Here is a 22,542-nt window from a genome sequence, read left to right on the forward strand (position 1 = left end):
ACTTGTTTGTTGTGTCTACTGCTAGTGAAATGTAATGTCACAAGTTCCTTAAAGAATATTCTGTGGATGTTTCAGAGTGACTTCTTTTCATCTCATTTGGATAGGCATGAGTTTGCTCCATTTAAGATAGTTTTTCAATGCACATGCATTTTTGATGCTTCATTAAACTTCTGAAGTGTCTCCCACACACATGCACTCTCACTCACTCACTCACTCACTCACTCTCTTACTTACTTACTTTTATGCCAGTGGTGAGGAGGAAAAGCTGTGTTGTATCTTGCATGCAAAATCCGGCAAAAATGGCTACTACTACCAAAATGTAAAACAAAATAAAAACAAAAGCCAAAAGGGGGGAAAAATACCAAAACAAAAATAAATGCCAGACATCACTCCTTAGGAATGCTGTAGAGGGAGTGAGGATGAGAAGCAGGAAGCAGCGCATAGCTTCAAATGGCCTTACTCACTTTAACAGAGACTTTGTTGCCCAGAATATCCTTGGGTTTACGTAGGCCATTGGCTTCAGTTTTGCCACTGCTTTCCTTTTCCGCCCGCTTTCTCATGCGCAGGGTATGCCATGAACATGACTTCCTGTTGTACCAAAAAATGCACCAATCAAATGGCATGTCTTAGAAAGAAGAGAAAGGGATGTGGAAAGGCAATCAGCACACATGTTCTTGATACCTGCAGCTCTCCTAAGGAGATGAAACCATTTGCAACATGCCTATATCAGTACAAACTTTCCATTCTAAAATTCAAACTGTCCTAGAATGACTGTTTTGCTATTCTTGCCATTTGTGGAAAAAAACAATTTTCTTTAAAGGATGATGGAAGGTCTGCAGAAACCATAAGTTATGAATAAAATTTGCAACATACAAGGGTTTAGAACTAGACTAAAAATGCTTCTAGTTAAAATAATGAAAATGATGCAAAATTATACAGGAGCTAAGTTCTTGGGCTAATTTGACAGAACAATACAAAGAATATATACATATGTATTTCAGAATTCAGTGGTAGGTCCCAAATTTACTGTAAGCAATCACTTATTAGGAGATTTAACATTTCCTGATAAGCTCTGATTCTTTTAAGTAGTGAAGTTCCTCTTTTAATCTGCCTATGGTTTTTTTCTCCAACCCAACTGTACAATAATTTGTAGCACCAAATATTAATTTTCTGCTTTAAATAAGAGATAATTAAATGCATTATTTCCACATTTGTCCAATCATGTATTTTGCCACAAAACCTTTTCTTTTGGATCAGGGGAACAGGAACATGACAACAGTGTGAAAACCTAAGCTAGAAAATGTAGAACTTGATTAAAGAAAGCAAATATTTAAAAACAGTTAATAATAAACTGGATAGCTATTATTCTCCTTATGCAACTCAGTTTACTTTAACAGAAAGTTGATCTGTCTCCAGAATGCTAATCTTGTTGATTAATTGAATATGAAGCCGTGAAAACAGCTCAGTCAGTTGCTATACTTGCCCATTTATTCTTCATTCTGTAAGTCTATGGTCAAATTCTACTATCAATTATGGAGACTTGACATACCACTGCTATTGCAATACAGTTCACCAATGGGAATGGCAGTAAATATTATGTGAGCATCAACACAGATATCTTTCATCAAACGTGTGTGTGTGTGTGTGTGTGTGTGTGTGTGAGAGAGAGAGAGAGAGAGAGAGAGAGAGAGAGAGAGAGAATATATATATATATATACACATGCATGCAACTGGTACTCCTAATTGGACTGGAGATGCCAGGCACATATATTATATTCACCTTTTTTGCAGATGGAGTTAGAAAAGAGTAAAGAGCTACCACAAATGACATATAATTGGGAGATATCTAGCAATGACAATAATGCAAGCTATGGAACTGAACTTACCCCTAAAATTATTTTGTTCCAATACTGAAATGTCTTGTCTCATTCATCTGATTAGTAGTGTAATATTTAAAAGCAAGATTTACTACAGCAAGGAAATCACACCATCACAAAACTAAATTTGCTTATATTCATTTGTTGTAAGCAGAAATCTAAGGACAGTGCATATAGATGCCACTCTGTTGCAAAAGTAATCTCAGAGGCCACAGTTCATACGGTCATTTAGGAAAACTACATTGTACTTTATGTTGCAGTCCTTTAGCTCCTGTCACATCTTCATAATGTGCACTCAGTGAAAAAGAGAAGGAAAGGAGAAGAATTAGGCCTTTTGGTCTGGCCCTTGAGCATCAGCAAAAGGTGCCAAAGCAGCTTCCAAACAAAGCAATGACTGTGAACTCACTGTCATATTCAGTGGATATATGAATTAAAAGCATGAAGAGAGCTTTAGCAGGCAAGTATCACTTTAAAATATTCTAAGATTTTACCTAGCACAATATCTAAAGAAGTGTGGTAAGAAAATGTGAAGAATGTACACGTTATTAAAATAAAGCTGCTGAAATAATAGCATCTGTAAAGATTCCTAGATGACTGAACAAAAACCTTTTAATAGTGCCGAGGAAACATTTTCCATCTTCTGTAATACACTTAGGCTAGTCCCTAATACTGTAATGCAATCTCCAACTTTGCCTCCATCTTTGATACAAACTGTATACAATCATCACTGTAGAGTAGTGTGAAACCTGGGAGAGACTAAATATAACAGCTCTAGGCAATATGCACTCATTCCATTTCTGGCTAGGAAAAATGTCTGTTGAAATTCTGAGATTCTCCTAGAACTAATACATTTAGGCAATCATTTTGTTCATGGGACAGCAATTCACAGGAAACATACTTACATCCCTGTTCAATAAAATTATACTGACAAGGGGTTTCTTTTGCTCTCAATTTCTATTTCTGTTTCTTGAGTAGACATATATGAATGCCTTCCTCTTCCATAGCTCTATGGATATTATGTTCCATCTCATTTTGAATCTATATATTATTTCCTATATACCTGCTTCCTAGGCCATGTTTCTTTCCAATGTCATGTTTTATATCCATTTGTGATCCTTTAACTTTTGATAGCAGAATAGCATGGTGGTTGAAAAGTCTGTTCCATAAACATCCACATAGGCAAACCACTTACATACATTATGGGGACCAGAGAATGCTATCGCTGGGTAGAAAAAGTGTTCTTCAGCAGCTGCTATACCTCTGTCATAATGTATGGTGCAATCCTCAGCAGAAAAGCTAGGGGACTAATTGTGTCCATATCTCACCTCATTCAGTGACTATGCTTACTGGACTGTTCCTCATGAGGTCACACGAAACTGGCAAAAGCAGTATGGGACTTCCATGAAGACAGCTTGTATGCTATCCTATGAATGTAGCGTTATCTTATGAAAACCTTGACAACATTTTGGAGCTCTTGTGGGATGAGTGGTATCTAATTGCTTGCTGACCTTAAATGAAGTTCAGTTATTATACTCACACCAATGCTTACCATAGTTAACATTAAATAAGTTTCTTCTTAAATAAGACCTGCAAACTTGTTTCATATGCCTGTTAGGACAGAAACCCTGCTTAGATTAAACATGATTGACATCTGTCCAATGAAACTATAAAATTATAGCATATGGTAATTAAATATAAGATTTGTGTATGCGATTCAGATGGCCTGATATTAGAGAAAGACAACTTGCAGTCCTCTGGATGTTGTTTATACCTCCTATTATCCCTTAACATTGCTTATAACAGTTGGGTCCAAAATCTGGAAGGCTACAAATTGTCCACCCCAGTTTATACACTAGGAGCACTAGAACTACATTGGGCTCTTTATTCATTTTTTGCAATGCAAAAGTCTACCTCACCTCCAGTTAAAATTTGACTGAACATAGTCTTTCTGAAACAACTGTACTTTGAGAAATTTGTTCAACAACCAACACTGATTTTTTAAAACTGAAAATTAAAAAATCCAACAGGTTTTGCAGAAAAGGATTGTACTTTCAGTATTTAATATCAAAAAACACATTATTTAGTCATTTCAAATTGACAGATTTCAAAAAAGGGAAATAGTATTCATACATTTGTTAAATAAACAACAAAAACTTGTAAGGAAAAGAAAGAACTAAAGAGGGTCAGAAACTGGTCCTTTTAACCTTGTCAAAACATGCTCATGGTGAAAATTTATTTTACATATTTAAAATAGTACATTTAAAATTATTAGTTACATTACAGGTACAATGATGTACATTGTGACTATCCATAATATTGCACAACCTGACTTCAAATATGGATTTCTTTAAATAGTGCAAAATACTTTTTACAGGAATGTATTCAAAAGGGGATTTTTCAAAGCAATTTTTTTTACAAAATATTATGTGAACAGAAAAAATAAAAATAAAAAATGTTACAAGCTGTACAAGAAATTGCCATAGACAACATAAAATCTCTCTTCCTTGAGAAGCAGGACACAATCCAATGCAGGGCCTGATGCATGTGGTTCGTGGGTTGTTGTTGTTTTTGCTCTGTATCATTATAACCTATATATATATATATATGTATGTATGTATGTTTATCTTTATCTATAAACAATTTTAACACAAGATAAATAGATGTCCAGTCCAAATCAGGTCCATTATTAGGAAAAAATGGCAAAAAACATAAAACATGCCTTTTAAACTGTCTATAAATGTTAACTCTTTACAAATTATAGGGGGGAGGGGGGAGGGAAACCAAAAAAGTCAACAAAAACCCGGCTATCCCAACATGGATACCCCATGCTGTATGATCAAGCAAAGATTGTTCCAATGGCACTGTAGATATTTTTAAATGTAGGGAAATCCTACCATTTGGATTCTATTATTCCTCAAAAATCCATAAACTGCTCCCAGGGAATCCAACACAGCACTTACTTTATGCTTCCGTCGTTATTATCTGTAGCTGACTTAGTGAGGGGAGCCAAGATATTCCCTGGGATCCATCCTTCTGCTGCTGGTGAATGGTCATTGGCAGGCTGGTACACAAGGAACATGTTTTGCTGGTTAATGGCAAGTACTTGGACTATTTCACCTTGGTTGACACAGATTTCATTCTCCTTCAGTGCATAGTAATCTTTGATGACTACCATAGAAGAGGTCCCATTGCACCCGCCCAAGTCATTCTGGGAAGAAGACATTGAAAGCAATAGTGACAAGTTACCTCTGGCACAATGATACATTTTATTTTTGTAATCATTCCATTCCATATATCACATTCAGGTTTACCAAGGACTTCCTAGGCATCTCATTCTCAGAACTCCCCTGCAAAGACAAGTGAGTGCATTGCTTACAGAGATGGAAAAACTCTTCATAGCATGAATTTTCCTGGATCGTAACATGAAGTAGGGTTTTAGTTGACAAAAGGTCACGGTACAGTATAATAAATGCGCTAAATTTTATAATGCCACTGGACTCTTTTTTAAAGAAACAATTGTGCTGTGTTCTCTTTATTTGCACAAAAATGAATGATGTTGTATTCTGTGAATGGGACTGACAAATGAATGCTAACTAATTAGCACAGTAAGTAATGTCTCCTTTGATAAATGATCTGATCATGGACACTGCTGAAATAATGGTGTTTGGGGGTAGAACAGACTACACTAATTTTATATAATGTTTTTGAAAGGCTCTTTTGTAATTCGAGGGCAGAAGGAAAGAAAGAAGGTTAGGTACAAATGTATCAGGTCATATTGGTCTGAATGAAAAGGGAAATATATGCATTTTATATCACAAAGTTGAATGTATTTTAAGAAGAGTGTATGAACAAAATTGTCAGGGTTTTTTTTTTTAAAAAACAAGTTGGGAAGCTCTTCCCTCCCTGCTGCACTGCTGAAATTTCATAGGAAGATGGCAAGTTTGGTAAGGGAAGTGGAATAGTTGGAATCTCAAAAATTGGCTGTGAAGGAATATTGTCTTGATCCTGAACTGTTTGTTTATTGTTAAAAAAGTGCCATACTTCTGAAAAAACAGGCATAACATGCTGAGATGCACTAGGATGCTGAACTCTTCCAAACCCACAACCTGTTCTCTTGACCCAATTTCTTCTCGTCTTCTAATCTCCATAGCTCCTTCTTTTTTGCCCTCCCTCCTCTACATCTTTAACCTCTCTCTTTCTTCTGGTTCCTTCCCCTCGGTCTTTAAACACGCTTTAGTTTCCCCTATTTTGAAAAAACCTTCTCACGACCCTTCTTCCTTGTCTAATTATCGTCCGATTTGCCTTCTTCCTTTTGTTTCTAAGGTTCTGGAACAAGTCGTCTACTCTCGCTGTCTTGAGTTTCTTGAAACTAACTCCATTTTGGACCCTTTCCAGTCTGGTTTCCGCCCATGGCACTCTACAGAAATGGCCCTCACCAAGTTCTCGAGTGATCTCCTGCGGGCCAAGGTGAATGGCCTTTACTCCATCCTTGTCCTCCTTGACCTGTCTGCAGCCTTCGACACTGTGGACCACTGTCTTTTAGTTGACTTACTTTCTGACTTTGACTTCTCGGGCTCCATTCTCAATTGGTTTAAATCTTACCTGTCAGATAGATCTTTCGCAGTGGTCTCGGGTGGCCAGACTTCGTCCTCTGTTCCCCTATCTGTTGTAGTTCCTCAGGGTTCTGTTTTGGGTCTCCTCTTGTTCTCTCTATACACACTGTCTCTTGGTAAACTTATCAGCTCTTTTGGTTTTTCTTATCATCTGCATGCCGATGATACCCAGTTGTATCTTTCCACCCCTGACCCTTCGCCAGGGCTTGAGCAGAAAGTTTCATCTTGTCTGACAGCTGTCTCTCACTGGATGCTCCATCGGCGTTTGAAGCTCAACATGTCTATGATGGAGTTTCTTGTCTTCCTTCCTAAGCCCACCCTTCAATATTCCTTTTCTATCTCTGTCAACAACATCTCTATTCAGCCGGTTCAGGAAGCCTGCAGTCTTGGTTTCATTTCCGACTCCTCTCTGTCATTTATCCCTCAGATTCAGGCCACAGCCAAGGTCTGTAGATTTTTCCTCTATAATATTTCCAAAATTCGTCCATACCTCTCTGCTTCTACTGCAAAGACTGGTCCATGCCCTAGTGGTCTCTCGACTCGACTACTGCAATCTTCTCTGGGCAGGGCTTCCTCTCTCTCAGCTCCACCCATTGATTTCTGTTCAGCACTCAGCTGCTCGTATTATCTCACTCGCTCGCCGGTATGACCATTTTTCCCCTCTGTTGTCATCCCTTCACTGGCTCCCCTTTCCCTTCCGCATTCGGTACAAGCTTCTCCTGCTCACCTTTAAAGCCCTCCATGGGCTGGCCCCTCCCTAGCTCTCCAAACTACTTTCTCCCTACATCCCCACTTGCTTCCTCCGTTCTGGTAGCCAAGGTCTCCTGTCCCAGCCCAGGATTTCCACTGCCCCATCCCAGATTCATCCCTTCTCGCTTGCCGCCCCTCACTCCTGGAATCTCCTCCCCTTACAAGCATGACTCAACATGTTTCTAACCAACTTCAAAGCCAAGTTAAAGACCATATTGTTTAGGGAAGCGTTCCCAGGGAGTCTGTGATTGTGTCCTGGTTGTTCAGATGCTTGACTCAATAATGGATATTGCTGTTTTAACTTGTTTTATATGATGTTTTTAATTTGTTGCTTTAACTTTTAGATTGTACGCCATAGGCAGGCTTTTATATTCTTGATTTTACTTGGTTTTGTACAGCGCCGTGTAGATTTATGGTGCTTTATAAATAAAGCTAATAATAATATTAATATTAATAATAATAATAATAATGTATGGTTTGTAAAAAGTAAGTAAGCAAAAGGAGAGCAATTCCAGAGAAGAGGTGTGGAAACAATTCAATGCTCTATGTATTATTTTGTAAAACAGGACTCAAAAAGAAGAATAGTGCTGTAATGCACTATATATTAAAATAAAGAGGTGATCCACATTTAACTTGCATTTTAATTACTAGAAATCTTTTTTTAAAACTAGGATATGATCAGGGGTCATGAAAGGAAGGCACAAAGCGCTACAGGTTAATAGAACTACATTGCTACTCTTCTTACACACTGGGAATACTGTTGCTCAGACAATTCAAATGATCTTGTGAAGTCCAACCTGACAGAAACCACATGTATTTATAATTATAACCTGGAATTACTGAAATTTTGATGTTTTATGTGTCATGTATGCTTGTTTGAAATATTTCAAACAGATTTAAGTGTTAATCCATGTTTTCTCTAGCAGCATGAGGTAAACTACATATTTCATGCAAACGCAAGTATCAGAGTCCCAACAGTTAATGTGCATTTTGAACACTATGGCTAAAAATGCAGAGAGTGGTGATTTTCAAGGGAAAACACCTATTGAATTCAACACTCCTTTCCTTATTTCTCCTTGGTTTTACAATATTATCTCGTCTTACCTACAGTCCACCCTCGGCATATGCACCCTCGCTGTACACAGATTTAAGCTTCCACAGACAGCGAGCGGTGAGGAACACAATGGTGAATGCACCTCTGATACGTGTGTGCCACTACACACAGGAGCATGCTGCCACTGAGATCAATGGGACTCCAGCATACACAAAATTTGCTTTACATGGGAGAGGGGGTCCAGAACAGATCCCCCCTGTATGGCAAGGACAGACTGTATTTTTAAAAATCATGATGGCTTCTCTGGATGGCCTTTTGGTCTCTTCCAGCTCTACGATTCTATGGTCCAGAACAGACAGGCCAAAATAAAGCTGCTTCAGGTCACTTTGGAGGTATAATGTTTAAATGCTGCATGCGTCCTAAGAGGCCGGAAGCCACGCCAAAGACATGCTCCAGTCCTAAGGACTGGAGCGCAGCTTTGGTGCAGCTTCTGACCTCTTAAGATGCATGTGTCATTTAAACAGCATACCCCTAAAGTGACCTGAAGCAGCTTATTTTGGCCAGTCTGTTTGGGAACCATGATTCATTGCACACATATAATTCATGCCTGGTTTCCTTTAGACAAATGGACGACAAAGAAAATCTGTGAATTTTGTCTACTGACTTGATATCAGCTATTGTTTTTAACTGCACCATTTCTCCCACAGGGGAAATAAAGACCATGGCTTTTGGAATCAGCAATTACTACTTACATATTAATTCACCAGAACATACACCTGATCCAGGTTAATAGGTACACAAATTTAAAATGACAAAACTGATAGCAAAATGCCAGGAAAGATAGTCTAAACACTAAAGCAGAAAATTAGATACCTTGCTTTGTTCATATTTGTCCCCAGTCTGGTGCTGCTCATGCCCTGTGCTGCCATTAGAGGTAGATATCTTGAGAGGTGGAAGAGATGGGTTACGCATAGTCGCCTTCAAAGGTTTATCAGACCCAACAGGACCTGAGGAATAGGGTCTGGTGATGGGTTGGGGTACCCTGCTGGCTTGTGGTCTCATTATAGCTGAGCTGCTGCTTTCTTTGCGTTGATACTCTATGGGAGACTGTAGTGCTGGAGCAGAATATAACAATTAGTTTGGGCAATATTGCAATTTTGTGTTTGTCCTCATGTGAGGGACTCCAAACTCGCCATGATTCAAACAAAACATATTATACAGGAGGGCATTTTCAATACATTTTTTTTTAAAAAGCTACAGAACAGGAATTCACTGAAAATTCTTGTGATGAAGACACAGGGAGGAAACATTAGGAATTGTTATTTGAGCAAATACATTGCCACAATCCAATTGGCAGCCTTTCAGGGCTCAGTTTAACACCTGCCAACTCCCACACCAGGGCAATGACATAGTTTGAAATAGTAATGCTCCTCCAAAGTTAATAAGTATTGCTTTGCTTCCACTTGAACTTGCACAGAAGCCCCTACTATTCATTTTTATCTTAAAGCTGATCAAGTTCATATATGGTATATAGGACAGCCCAAAAAATACATTTCAGAATTCTAGCTTTTCAACAAGAACAAAAGGAGAAGCACCACTTCTAAAAGGAGTTCCTTTGCATACCCACTACCTACTTGCACATGTATTTTCAGGTTTATACAACAAGAAAAAATGGATGTTACAATAAAATACCTCATCTTTTCTTCAGGATGCAAGTACCTTATTGGCCAGGAAAATGGAAAAATTGAATAGAATGTGGAGAGACTATTATTCCATGTCCCATTAACCCTGTATTGTTAAGAAATTCTAATTTCCAAACAATACCTCTATCTAAGCAGAGACTTCTTTCTCTAAGCAGAGAAAAGGGTATTACTGACATTTTATCACTGGGTGATGAGACAAGTGGTGTGGAAGAGATGACACTGGCAAAAGGGGTAAAGTGATCAGTGGTAAAATGCTTATGTTACACATATAATGAGAAAAACATCCAATAATACATGTACAACATCAGCATTTTACCACATCTCATTTTACTACTTTTACCATTATCTTCTTTCTGCCTCTTTTCCACACCATTTGTGAGAAATTAATCTAATCTAGTAATACATTTTTGTAAGCCTTTAAACAGTAAAAAAAGGACTTTAGGATGGGATTAGACATGGTGCTGCAGCAAAGGGTACCTTATGAGCCTGTGCCTACTTCCTTGGATTTCTTAATAAACCTGAAAGCGGGACAAAATGCCCCATACTACCTGGCAGTTACCTTGCTGTACTATGGTAAGTTAAGTCTTGGTAACTGGTTGTTTATACTCACCCACACTGTTTCAAATAGGGATAACTGTTGATATAAAATCTATACCACCTTAATCTCTACAGATAATTCAGTATCAGTTGTGGTATGGCTAAATTACTTTTGAGGGGGGAAAAGGGTGAAGTGGAGAGTATTTCAGCTCATTTAAAAATCCTGTTACATGGAATTTCTCTTCAATATACATGGTTTTTCCTCTTGTTACACTTTTTTAAGGGGGGATATTGTGTATATGATATTATTGTAAGATTTTACATGTTGTTAGCTGCTTTGATTGTTTTTACAAAAAGTGGGATATAAACAAAAGTTTTATTTATTTATTTATTTACACTCCATGTACATAGGAGACGGCAACAGGTCTGGATCCATAACAGACACGGAGAAGCCCTACAATAGTAATACAATTGGCCCTTCTTATACACGGATTTTTTATATATGGATTCAAGCATCCACGGTTTGAAAATGTTCAAAAAAAGTATAAATTTCAAATATCAAACCTTGATTTTCCCATTTTTATAAGGGATACCATTGTGCTATGTCATTATATTTAATGGTACTTGAGCATCCATGGATTCTGTTATCCACTGGGGATCTTGGAACCAAACCCCAGCATATAACAAGGGTCCATTGTAGGTTCCATGCACAGTAAAGTTGCATTCAGAGCTCTCCACAAAGACCTTGTGCCTTAGGGCAAGTTACACACATGAAGTACCTACCATTTAAAAAATCCCTCTGAGTGTCCAACACTTGATTGATATCCTGTATCCATGCTTGCTGGATTTCAGGATTGGCAGCCTGCAAGACGAGTCTTTCTGATGTTTCCCGACTCATGAGAGCAAACTTGCAAGGATCATTGTCCACATTTTCTTCTAGAATTAGGTATGTCATCTGAAAGCATTCAGAAGAAAGTTTACTGCCAGCTCACAGGGAACAACGATCAAGGATCATTTTGAGGTCACACATACAGCAGGGCAGCCCTACAATAGTCCAGCAACAGTATGTTTGCCTCTCCAGATAAGGAATTCTTTCAGAGTATCATCTCAGAAAATAATATTTGGCTTTTAGTTTTGTTCTTCAACTATTGTGCCAAGTATCTTCAATAACTGTTGAATTATCCTTGAATTACTGCTTTCTTTAAAAGGCAATGCTGTTACATTGAGCTCGGTTACTAATTAGCAAAATATGAATTGCTGTACACCAAGGTCTTCCAGAAATTGCTTTTTTGGCATTCTGCCAGAAAATATGAACATCACCAGAACACTGTGCTTCTCTAAGAGGGAGAATATAATATGATTTGCTCAAGCACTATGCTTATTTATACTTTTACTTGATAGAATTTTTAGCTTGTTTAGCTCTGTGTTCATATATTTTACAGGAGTCTTTCAATAGCCTCTTTATAACAACACTCTTACAGCTTTGCTGCTTTGAGTGGGTAAATGAGTAGTCGTGGATACAGAAAAGGGTTGTGCCCCTGCTTTGCTTCATCTCTGCTCGCAAATGCTCTTTCCCAAAGTAGCTTTTCATGGTCATCTAGGGAACCACAAGGCTAATTGTACATATAATATTTTCATGTACCAGGAAGTTCAACTTTTCAGTGCTTTCTAATTTGTATGCTTATCAAATAACCATTCATAGTTCCTCCACCCCCAACCCATGCAACTGTGCACGTACACATGCTGGAGCCTGTACACAATACACACAGACTGCATCCCCATTGCATTAATATCCTGTTACACATCACTTTAACTGCCAAGGGTCAATGGTATGGAATACTGGGAACTGTAGTTTATTGTCAGAATCTACGAACTACAAATTGTCAGTCTATAAAATGCAACCAACTACAATTCCCAGAATTCCACAGTATTAAGCCATGGCTGCAGTGTGGATCCAGCCATGGTTCTTCCTCTAGTTAATCACTGCTGGAGTTGCAAAGGAAAATAGGAAGCTTCTTTGTACACAGGAGATGCTTGGTCTGCCTAGCCCAGTACAGTCGACTCTGACTGATAGTATCGGAGTCATGTAGGATTCTTCCCCAGCTCTGCCTGGGGATCCCTGACAATGTATTGTGGTCACCCATTCAAGTATTAAAAAGAAATAAAACACAATTTAATTTCTGAAATCAGAAGAGATCTACGCATGCTCAGAATGGTGTTGGTTCTTCACATTAGAGAACGGCATGAGAAAAACATAAGACCAAAAGAGATTAATGGGCATATTTTCTCTCACCCTTCTGCAGTAAAGTAGGGGAAACCCACTTCATTATACAGTATGCAATAAAAGAAGGGCAGCAACAAAAGTGTCGAAATGATGGAAGGAAACATGCTTTGCTTTGTAATTACCACCACAGATGGTTAGTAATTTCTTACCTTGATGCTTCGCTTAAATAGGTACCCAGGAGTAAGAGAACCTTTCCTAAGTAGTTCACTAAAGATGACTATTTGCTCAAAGAGGAAAACTCTGCGCTCCTTTGGCCGAGACAGCCCTCCAGAATCCTGTTCTATTACATAGAATGTATCCTGCTGCAGTAACTTCCCTTGGGCTGCCAGTTTTCCCTAAGACAAATAAGAAAGAAAACACAAATAATATGAGAAGAGGAAAGATATTTATTTATTCAGCTTATTGGTTATCATATAGCAAATTGCTTTTATGGAGACACACATAAACAGACAAAATTCCAACTAAACACTAATGATTTCTTCATAAATAAAATTAGCATCAAAGAGCAACACAAAAAGCAATTTAAAACCAGGTGAGACTAGAACTTCAGGCAGAAACCACTGAGAGATCTAAAAAGTTTCACAGAGATAAAACCACTTTAAGGTAAAAACCAGACAATTTTATGGCAATTTTAAAAGCCTGCAAGAATAAAAAGATTATTTACCAGGTACTGAAAGATATTCAGTGAGGTGTCAGGTGAGCCTCTATGGGGAGGGAGTTCAGAACTAGGATGTTACCACTGAAAGGTCCTGTTTGTGAGTGGAAAGCATGGCATCTTTGTATGTGAGGGCATCTAATGACAATTTCAGGGTATGTATGGAAAAGGAAAGTCCTTGAGATACTGTGCTCTAAGCTTTGAAAGCATCTATCAAGCTTAGCATATTATCAGATTTTTTGGTGAGGGGAGTTAATAGTATTTGTTCACGAGTTAAGATTCAATAACTTGGATGACAGAATTGGGGGCATAGTTATCAAATTTGCAGATGACACCAAATTAGGAGGAGTAGCTAATACTCCAGAAGACAGGATCACTATTCAAAATGACCTGAATAGACTAGATAGCTGGGCCAAAGTCAACAAAATGAAATTCAATATAGAGAAATGTAAGGTACTGCACTTAGGGCAGAAAAAGGAAATGCACAAATATAGGATGGGGGACACCTGGCTGAAGGAGACTACATGTGAAAGGGATCTGGGAGTCCAAGGAGACCACAAGTTGAACATGAGTCAGCAGTGCGATGCGGCAGCTAAAAAGGCTAATGCAATTTTGGGCTGCATCAATAGAAGTATAGTGTCTAGATCAAGGGAAGTAATAGTGCCACTATATTCTGCTCTGGTCAGGCTTCACCTCGAATACTGTGTCCAGTTCTGGGCACCACAATTCAAAAAGGATGTTGAGAAACTGGAGCATGTCCAAAGTAGGGTGACTAAAATGGTGAAGGGTCTTAAAACCATGCCCTATGAAGAACAGTTTAGGGAGCTGGGGATGTTTAGCCTGGAGAAGAGAAGGTTAAGAGGTGATATGATAGCCCTGTTTAAATATTTGAAGGGATGTCATATTGAGGAGGGAGCTAGCTTGTTTTCTGCTGCTCCAGAGACTAGGAACTGGAACAATGGATGCAAACTACAGGAAAAGAGATTCCACCTCAACATTAGGAGGAACATCCTGACAGTAAGGGCTGTTTGACAGTGGAACACACTCCCTCAGAGTGTAGTGGAGTCTCCTTCCTTGGAGGTCTTTAAGCAGAGGCTAGATGGCCATCTGTCGGGGATGCTTTGATTTAGATTTTCTGCACGGATGGCCCTTGCGGTCTCTTCCAACTCTAGGATTCTATGATTCTATGATTGTTGCGTGATGTTCAGTAATATATGCTCACGCAGACATAGTCATCTTGCCCTACACTGGAACATGCACACGGAATTATATAAGGTGCAATATACGATCATCTCTTCATATCTTTGATTCCTGATTATCCTCTTTATAAAAAAAAAGAAGACAAAACAAAAGGAACAGAAAATTCACATTTATCTCACAGCACATGGTGTTGTACATATGGTGAGAACTTGTGTCAAAAACTCCACCTACATTTAAGATGTTCACACAAGTGAGTTTGTCAAGCAAGTGTCTTAGGGGATTATCACACAGAGGTGCCTACTGTCACTAAAATGTTGGTAAAACATTCCTGAAGTGTGAAGGTGTGATAGCTGGTCGTGCTTCTAAATTGTCATTGAGGCGTCCCGTTTCTCTCCCATCCTCAAAGCGTTCGCAGAGCAGCCATTTCTTCAATAGCGAGAACTTCCGTTATTGAAAATATGGCTGGTCCGCGAACGCTTTGACAACAGGAGAGAAGCGGGACGCCTCAATGATGATTTAGAAGCATGACCAGCTATCACACCTTCACACATCAGGAATGTTTTATCAATGGTAAACCTCCATGTGATAATCCCCTATATTTTACTCAAAATGGATGTCAATATTAATTTTTCCTTATGAGGTTATATTATTCAACAATGAAATGGTCCATAAAACACAGCAATTTGACTACTATGTAGATTCCACATCTACAACAAGGCATCTGGGTTTCAATGCACAGAGAGGCATAATGATGTCTAAAAGAAAAAGGGTAACAGGTACACAGCACAACTAGCTGTTTAATAGGTGGAAGTGGGTGCTGTGATAATGAGGCAGGCTACAGGGAATGGACACTTTTTATTTAAGACAAGAATCTCTGTGAGGTAAAGCAGTGTGTTTGTCTTTACAGATCTGCATTACAAATACAAAATCAAGCACATGGTCCCTGAACAACATTCAAATAAGAAAAAAATTGAATAATCATTTAAGCATACAAACACACCACATTTATAGGGAAGATAGACTCAGGCATTTTTAAAATGCACTGTTTGTGGCACAGCTGTTTGGGCTAACTTGTCTATTAACATTCAGAAAGGGAGGATATAAATAAAATAAATATAAAATAAACAAATAAGTTCGTATGAATATTTACCTCAAAACCCTGAAGACGGCCCAGGTTCATCATGTCATTGCAGCGTTTAGGAACAAGGCACATCAACTCGACAGCTTTCTGTCAGAGAGAGAGAGAGAAAGTGGTGAGTCACAATAGAATTAAGGTCATCATGGAATTAATTAGTAATCAGAATGTAAAACAAAACAGAAGAAAATACAATTGATAAAAACATACCTCTATCTCTGAACATTCCAGTCCAGCCTTTTCACTATATTTTAAAAAGTCCTACAGGAAAAGAAAATGCTCCTGTAAAAACTACTGAAAAGAATGTACCTTAAATTTACATATATTGCCTGCTTTCAACTCTTACGAATCTGTGAGTCTATACTGTGGATCTTTGCACTGGCAGGGCTGGATTAGACAGCCCTTGGTATTTCTTCCAAACCTATGAGTCTAAATACTGAACCAGCTCCATAGAGTTCACAACTGAAATGCCAATTTAAATTGCATTTTCCTCAGTATTTGGATTTATGCTATGGTATGTCATATTTGCTTTTAGTTTTATTAAAACAATTATCTCACACAATTTCTTATAAGACTTCAAGGTGGTAAATAAATTTAAACAGTTCAAAACAATACAGAATTTAAAATAAAAATAATTAAAACAGCCTAAAACATATTAAAACAGAAATCAGATACATAGTTGTATTAGTCTGGAATATCAGTTTGTAAGTGGATCTTGTAGCACCTTTGAGACTAACTATGTAGAAGTTGTAGCATAAGCTTTCATAGATTTGGTCTACTTCCTCAAATGTAAATTAAAATAATTTGCTACGTATTAAAATAATTTGTCATGTTTTAACTTGGTGACAAAATGATGCCAACATGACCACCACCAAACAGGCTTCTAAAGGGAGGGTATTCCACAAATGGGGTGCCACAGCAGGGAAGGCCCTCTCCCCCAGTATACTGCTCCCATGGTGGAGACAGAGGAGGTCCCTCTAGCTGACTGTAATCCTTGGGCAGGTGTACACAGGGAAAGACATTCCATCAAGTATCCACATCCCAAGCCATTTAGGGTGTTCAATGTCATCACTGAGCCCTTTTGATTCAGTCCTGAAGCACACTGGGAATCAGGGCAATTGTCTCTAGATTGGTATTGTGTTCTTTCTATGTGTCATTCTTGTAAGCAATGCCGCTACAGCATTTTGCACTACTGCATCTTCCAAATTTGTCCTTGTCTTCAAGGGAAGCCCTACATAAGGCAGAATTGTGCCAAAGGGTTTGATGCAGTATGGGGGGGAAAAAAAACCAAGAAAAACCCAAGTGCACAAACCTAGGTCATGTTTTTGCTAGACATACACTAATGGTATTATATTTCACCTTGAGTAGCAGCTGATACTTGGTTATTCTTTGAATGGGTTTGATTAAGAAGTCACTGAGAGATAGCCGCTGGTTTATTTCTTGCTGTATCTCCTAGAAAATGAAATAAAACAATATCAGTGTTATAATAAGAAAACTATATTCTGCCTTTAACAAACTCAAATTGGCCCCAGGTGGCAGGCATAAAGATCCTTTTAATCCCTCTTATATGCATGTACAGTCATCCTTCCGTTTTTGCAGACTTGGAGTCTGTGTCTCTTTCCTGTTTGCGGGTGGCAAATGGAGGGGGACAAAATGGGGTGCACACCACCATTCAAGCCAATGGGGCGTGAATATTGGAGATTTCCTGTTTTCACGGGGGAGGGTTGGAATGGATCCAAGTCTGTGAAAACCAAGGGACGACTGTATACACCTTACAGATCAGGTAAGACACATATCAAATGTATGGATTGGATACAACAGCAAAGTAAAGGCAACTGGCATGGGAGACTATTAGCCACAAATTAACAAGGAGTCAGGAGGGGCACAGCAGCAAGAAGGAATTGCTAAATATGAAGCTGATATTACAGAAAAAGAAAATGAGAAGGATGAAAAGACAACAATCCAAGAAAGGAGATCTTGGCTGACAAAGAGTGACAGGAGAACACATTATAAACATGAGAGGTGAGAAGCCATTCTACAGATGTTATTTTTAACCTAAGGCATGAATGAAGCATCCTGTGAAAAAGGCCAAATCTTACCTCAAAATACGGACCACATTCTGCTACTATATATTCAGATTTTGGTTTGTTTTGACAGTACACCACATACATGTGTAATCGCCTCTCCTGTGAAAGCAAAATTTACACAGCTGTTTTAGATTAAGGTCAATTGCAACTTTTACTATTGCATGAAAAGCAATAAAAAGCCAATTTAACTGTTCCCATTACCACGGGAGTAATTATTCCCATCAGAGGTAAGCAGGCCCGTAGCTAGGCCTTTAGGGGCACTGGGGCAGAAAGTAGGGCTCAGTAGGGCAGAGCGTGCGCACCCTCCCGAGTCCTACCATGCACTGCGGGCACCACATTGGTGCACCGCCGTTTGGGGGTTCCTTTGGCTGGGGCGCCCTGGGTGGTGCTCCGATTGCTCCAGTCTAGCTATGGGCCTGATAGAAAGGGCTTGGAGAGTATATGCGTTCCCCAATTCCATTCTACCTTGTTTACTGTCGTCAGAAGACTGGGAAACAACCATCAACTGCTGATGTTATTATTATGTGCTTTCAAGTCATTTCTGCATTGTGGCAACCCTATCATGAGGTTTTCTTGGTGAGATTTATACAGAGGAGGTTTGACTTTTTCTTCCTTTGAGGCTGAAAGACTGTGACTTGCCCAAGGTCACCCAGTGGGGTTTCCTGGCTCAGCAGGGATTTGAACCCTGGTCTCCAGAGCCATAGTCCAATAGTCAAACCACTACACCAATCTGGCTCTCTATCAACCTACTACTATCAGGAAACAAATCAGAAAAGAGTAAAGTCCACACATGAGCTTGGCAAAATCATTTCATGGAAGATAATGTTATCAGCTGGCACTAGCATCACTATTTATCACCTCTCTTATCAGAGACTCTGAATACTAGTTGCTCAGAAACACAAGTAGGCAGGTACTATTGCCCTCATGTCCTTCCCACAGGTATCTGCATGGTTACTGTAGGAACAAAATGATGACTGAGACAAGCTTTTGACCACATCCATCAAATATGTTCTTAGTGGGAAGCAAGCGATACCCACCTCTATGCAGATATGACATCACAGACATTCATGTAATTCCTCCTGCTCAAGCAGTCTTCTGCATATAAGGGGCTAATTTACAGGTCCCTTTCATGTCCCTAGATTAATGTTAATTCCTCAGTCTGAATGTCTTGCCTAAAGCTATCCAACAAATACATAAGTGATCAAGGATGTAAATCCTGATTCTGGTCCATCTAGCTATTACTAGTTGTTCTGTACAACTAGTAATAGTTTCATTTAAAAAGACTGGAAGTTTTAAAAATAATTTTAAAAATAACTTAAAAAAAATTCTAATAAAAAATTATTAGAAGCTATGCTTTATTTTTTAATCCACTGTGGTTTACATCTGTTTTAGTTTCATATTTTCCTTGTAGCACACATTCTATACCTAAAGGTAAAGGCCAGAAAGCAAGAACCTAAATTGTGCATTTTGGGATGGCGGATAGATATACTTCTGGACATGATTATGGATCTAGGTAACACATTTTTGCTCTGGATATCTGAAAAAGTTACCTTCAGTTTAAAAAGACAAAAACACATCTACACATGCACTTACTCAATGTTATGGCCTGAGGGAAATCAGGACATTGTGATCTATGATATGATTCATATCCTTATTTTGTACCTTTTTAATGAGGATATCAAAGACAGCATAACAAGGATACATTTAAGAGCTGTTTTCGTAAGAGACTAACATGGACTCACATGTTTGATGAAGAGCTGTGCTAAACGGTCATGCTCCTGAAGGCACTTTTCCAATTCAGCAAGAAAAAAACTATAATGAAGAAAAAGTGGGTAGTTATGAATATGTGCCCCAAAATCCTCTTCTGAATCATAACCATTCCGGAGCAGGCACAAGCAGTATGGGAAATACCTCCTGGGGCTAAGTTCACTGCTGCATCATTTTCAATAAAAAAGATCCATTGTTAAATCAGTAGCAAATGAACAGCCACATGTATAGACAAGCCTGCTAACAATAAACTGTTCGATGTAACTAATTTCAGAGTGGTCCACGCAGAGTAGACCTAATGTTGGCTTGATGTTTGTAAGATATATGTTGAAACCTAATACAGATGTTCAGAATCTGTTGCAGTGAATGAAACTACCCTTGAGTGCCGCTTGGATTGATCACGTTACTTGTGTGGAGTAAGAGGAAAGAGAAGTGGTTCGAGACAAATAAAATATAGTAAACAGAGAAAATGTGTGTATTTTAGCAACAGTAATTTAAAACCGATTGCAAACTTACTCTTTGTGCCAATCATATATCTGGTGAATGTTTCCAAATACAATCTTGTCTTTTCCTTTCATGTCATCAGGAACACCTTTTTCTTCTATTCTTTTCATGAATCCCTTTAAGCAGAAAATCAATAATGATATTCATCAACCATCTTGACTTTTTAATTAAGAAAGAATCTGCTACATGCTGTAGTAACTGGGATTTAAAAAAAATCCTGACCATACTGGTTGCGGTGAACTCAAAGTTCACATTACTGTTTTTGTACTTTAGAACTATATCCCATGTCCAAATGAGACTTAAATATTTGTTTTCTCTCCCTCTCTCATGCACACGCACGTGCACACACACACACACAAACAGAGAGCAAACTAGCAACTAGTCTCATAGTGTTTTAGAGCTTTTAGGCTTTTTAATTTCTTCCTTGCCCTCAGAGGGCAGATGAATTTATCCATGTTTCATTTCCAGTGAACAAAGGTCACTGTTACTGAATTGCTATTCAATTTGAGAAGACACAGTGAGAATATATCCAATCTAATTTGTTTTAACTCACCTCCACCACAATTCCTAAGTCTTTGACGTAGTCTTTCTCTGTCTGTACTAGTTCATTTAGAACAAACCTAGAATTCCAAAGAGATGCATATTGTAGCAGCCAGGCAGAGATGTCCAGGAGCAACTTCTTTTCACTAGAATATTATTTATGCCATTGAATTCATGCTGGACCTCAAAACTGATTTAGATACAATTCATAGGTGGCCTTTCATCTAGGCACTGACAAAATCTAGACTAAGGTCAGAGATGGGTGCTATCAGAACAATTCTGATTGATTAAAACAGGTACTTTTTCATACTGCACTGAGTTCTTCAAAGTTGCCTACCTAGCAGACAGAGATGTGAAGAGGATGAAGTTATCCTATTACCCTATAGACACGGGGTGGAGGAGAAAAAAAGATCATAATATGGTAAATGATGACTCATAGCCAACATAGCACCTGTCTTCTTCCATTTCTTTCCCCTCTCCCTTAATACTCCAAACAGACTCTGTTAGAAACGCTACCCACTAGTCTCAGTTTCATTGATAAGAGCATTTTTCAACACTGCAACTATAAGCCAAGCAAGCAAATTAACTTACATCCTGCCTCTCATAGCTTTGGCTTTTTGTTCCTCTTCAAGGTTTCTTGAAGGAGGAGTTGAAGGTGTCACGTTTTCATTCAAGCATCCAGTGGTATCTTTCAAGCTTCCTCGGTAAGAGCCTCCTTCTAAAGTCTTCAAAATAAAAATGAAAACAACAAACAAATGGTTCAGTGGAAAGTATTAACTATAAAAAATACTAAATGTTGCAGTGACCTTGTTTTTTGAAATCACTTGTGAGGAGAAAGAACCTTCCAATTTCTACCCAAATGTACCCCACAGCCACCTTCAGTTCCCCCCACCCTGGTTAACTGAATGGGGATAGCAGAAGGGAATTGGTATCACTCAGCTCAGCACAGTTCATCTACTAAAAACATCTCATCCATTCCAGATAAGTTCTGGAGCATTTCCTTTGAATATCTGGAAACTCTTCTAAACAGGATTGAATTTAAGATTAAAACTTAAATTGTACACACCGGCCTGGGAATGAATTCCACTAAACTCAACTGGTCTGAGTAGACTGGATACAGTTATACTTTAATTTATTTCTTTGCTTGTTTTTGCATCTCATTTACAAGTCTACTGGGGAGTATAGTTTTAGTCCAAGATAGAATACAACATTGGTCTGGATTATGCAACACTAAATGGTACCCAACTGACAGTTAAGGCACAGTTCCATTTGCATGTTTTATAAAGATGTGCAAGACAACTGTAGCTGGAAACCTTCTCCAGGATAATGCTTAATTAAGCCAGTGTAAGGGATTTTTTTTGGAGGAGTGACCAACAGCAGACGAAGGGAGAGTGATGAGAAAGTTGCCTATCACCAGAGAAACCTCCCCTGCTAACAACTTCTGAGCTGCTCCAGAGTTGGAAGAAGAGCTAGAAGAAGCTATCCCCATTCATGGCCACAACCATTGTATCTCTGCTGCTCAGCTGTCATTCACATCACCATCACCTATGCTAATATTTACACTGGCCAAACAGGACTGTGGGCTCCCTTTTTAAATGTGTATCAGTATCCATTTGTGCAGAGAAACAAATTCAAAATTTTACAGTAGAAAAGAAGAAGAATTGAGATGTACCACTCAAAGTGAAGTGTTGATTTGCAATCTCCGACATCATTCCAAAAGAAAGAGACTAAAATACATCTAGTAAGATTTCTTTTCCCCTTTAAATGGGTCTCACTGAATATCAAAGTCGGAATATGTGGCATTTCCCCAGATTTTGTTCTACAATGTAATATAAT

At 38.5% G+C, this 22,542-nt stretch overlaps 1 protein-coding gene across 1 annotated transcript in view; it reads right to left on the reverse strand.

Annotated features, from left to right (window-relative positions):
* KALRN (kalirin RhoGEF kinase) overlaps positions 1-22,542 on the reverse strand; it is a 695,315-nt gene that overhangs the window by 24,450 nt on the left and 648,323 nt on the right. Inside the window, 13 exon segments of the mRNA XM_042446189.1 lie at positions 465-588; positions 4,838-5,085; positions 9,168-9,409; positions 11,318-11,489; positions 12,968-13,153; positions 15,824-15,901; positions 16,019-16,069; positions 17,168-17,260; positions 17,908-17,994; positions 19,638-19,707; positions 20,179-20,282; positions 20,720-20,786; positions 21,298-21,431. Coding sequence (XP_042302123.1) covers positions 465-588; positions 4,838-5,085; positions 9,168-9,409; positions 11,318-11,489; positions 12,968-13,153; positions 15,824-15,901; positions 16,019-16,069; positions 17,168-17,260; positions 17,908-17,994; positions 19,638-19,707; positions 20,179-20,282; positions 20,720-20,786; positions 21,298-21,431 — 1,656 coding nt within the window.

The sequence above is a fragment of the Sceloporus undulatus genome, chromosome 1 (assembly GCF_019175285.1).
Source record: "Sceloporus undulatus isolate JIND9_A2432 ecotype Alabama chromosome 1, SceUnd_v1.1, whole genome shotgun sequence".
NCBI classification, from domain to species: Eukaryota; Metazoa; Chordata; class Lepidosauria; order Squamata; family Phrynosomatidae; genus Sceloporus; species Sceloporus undulatus.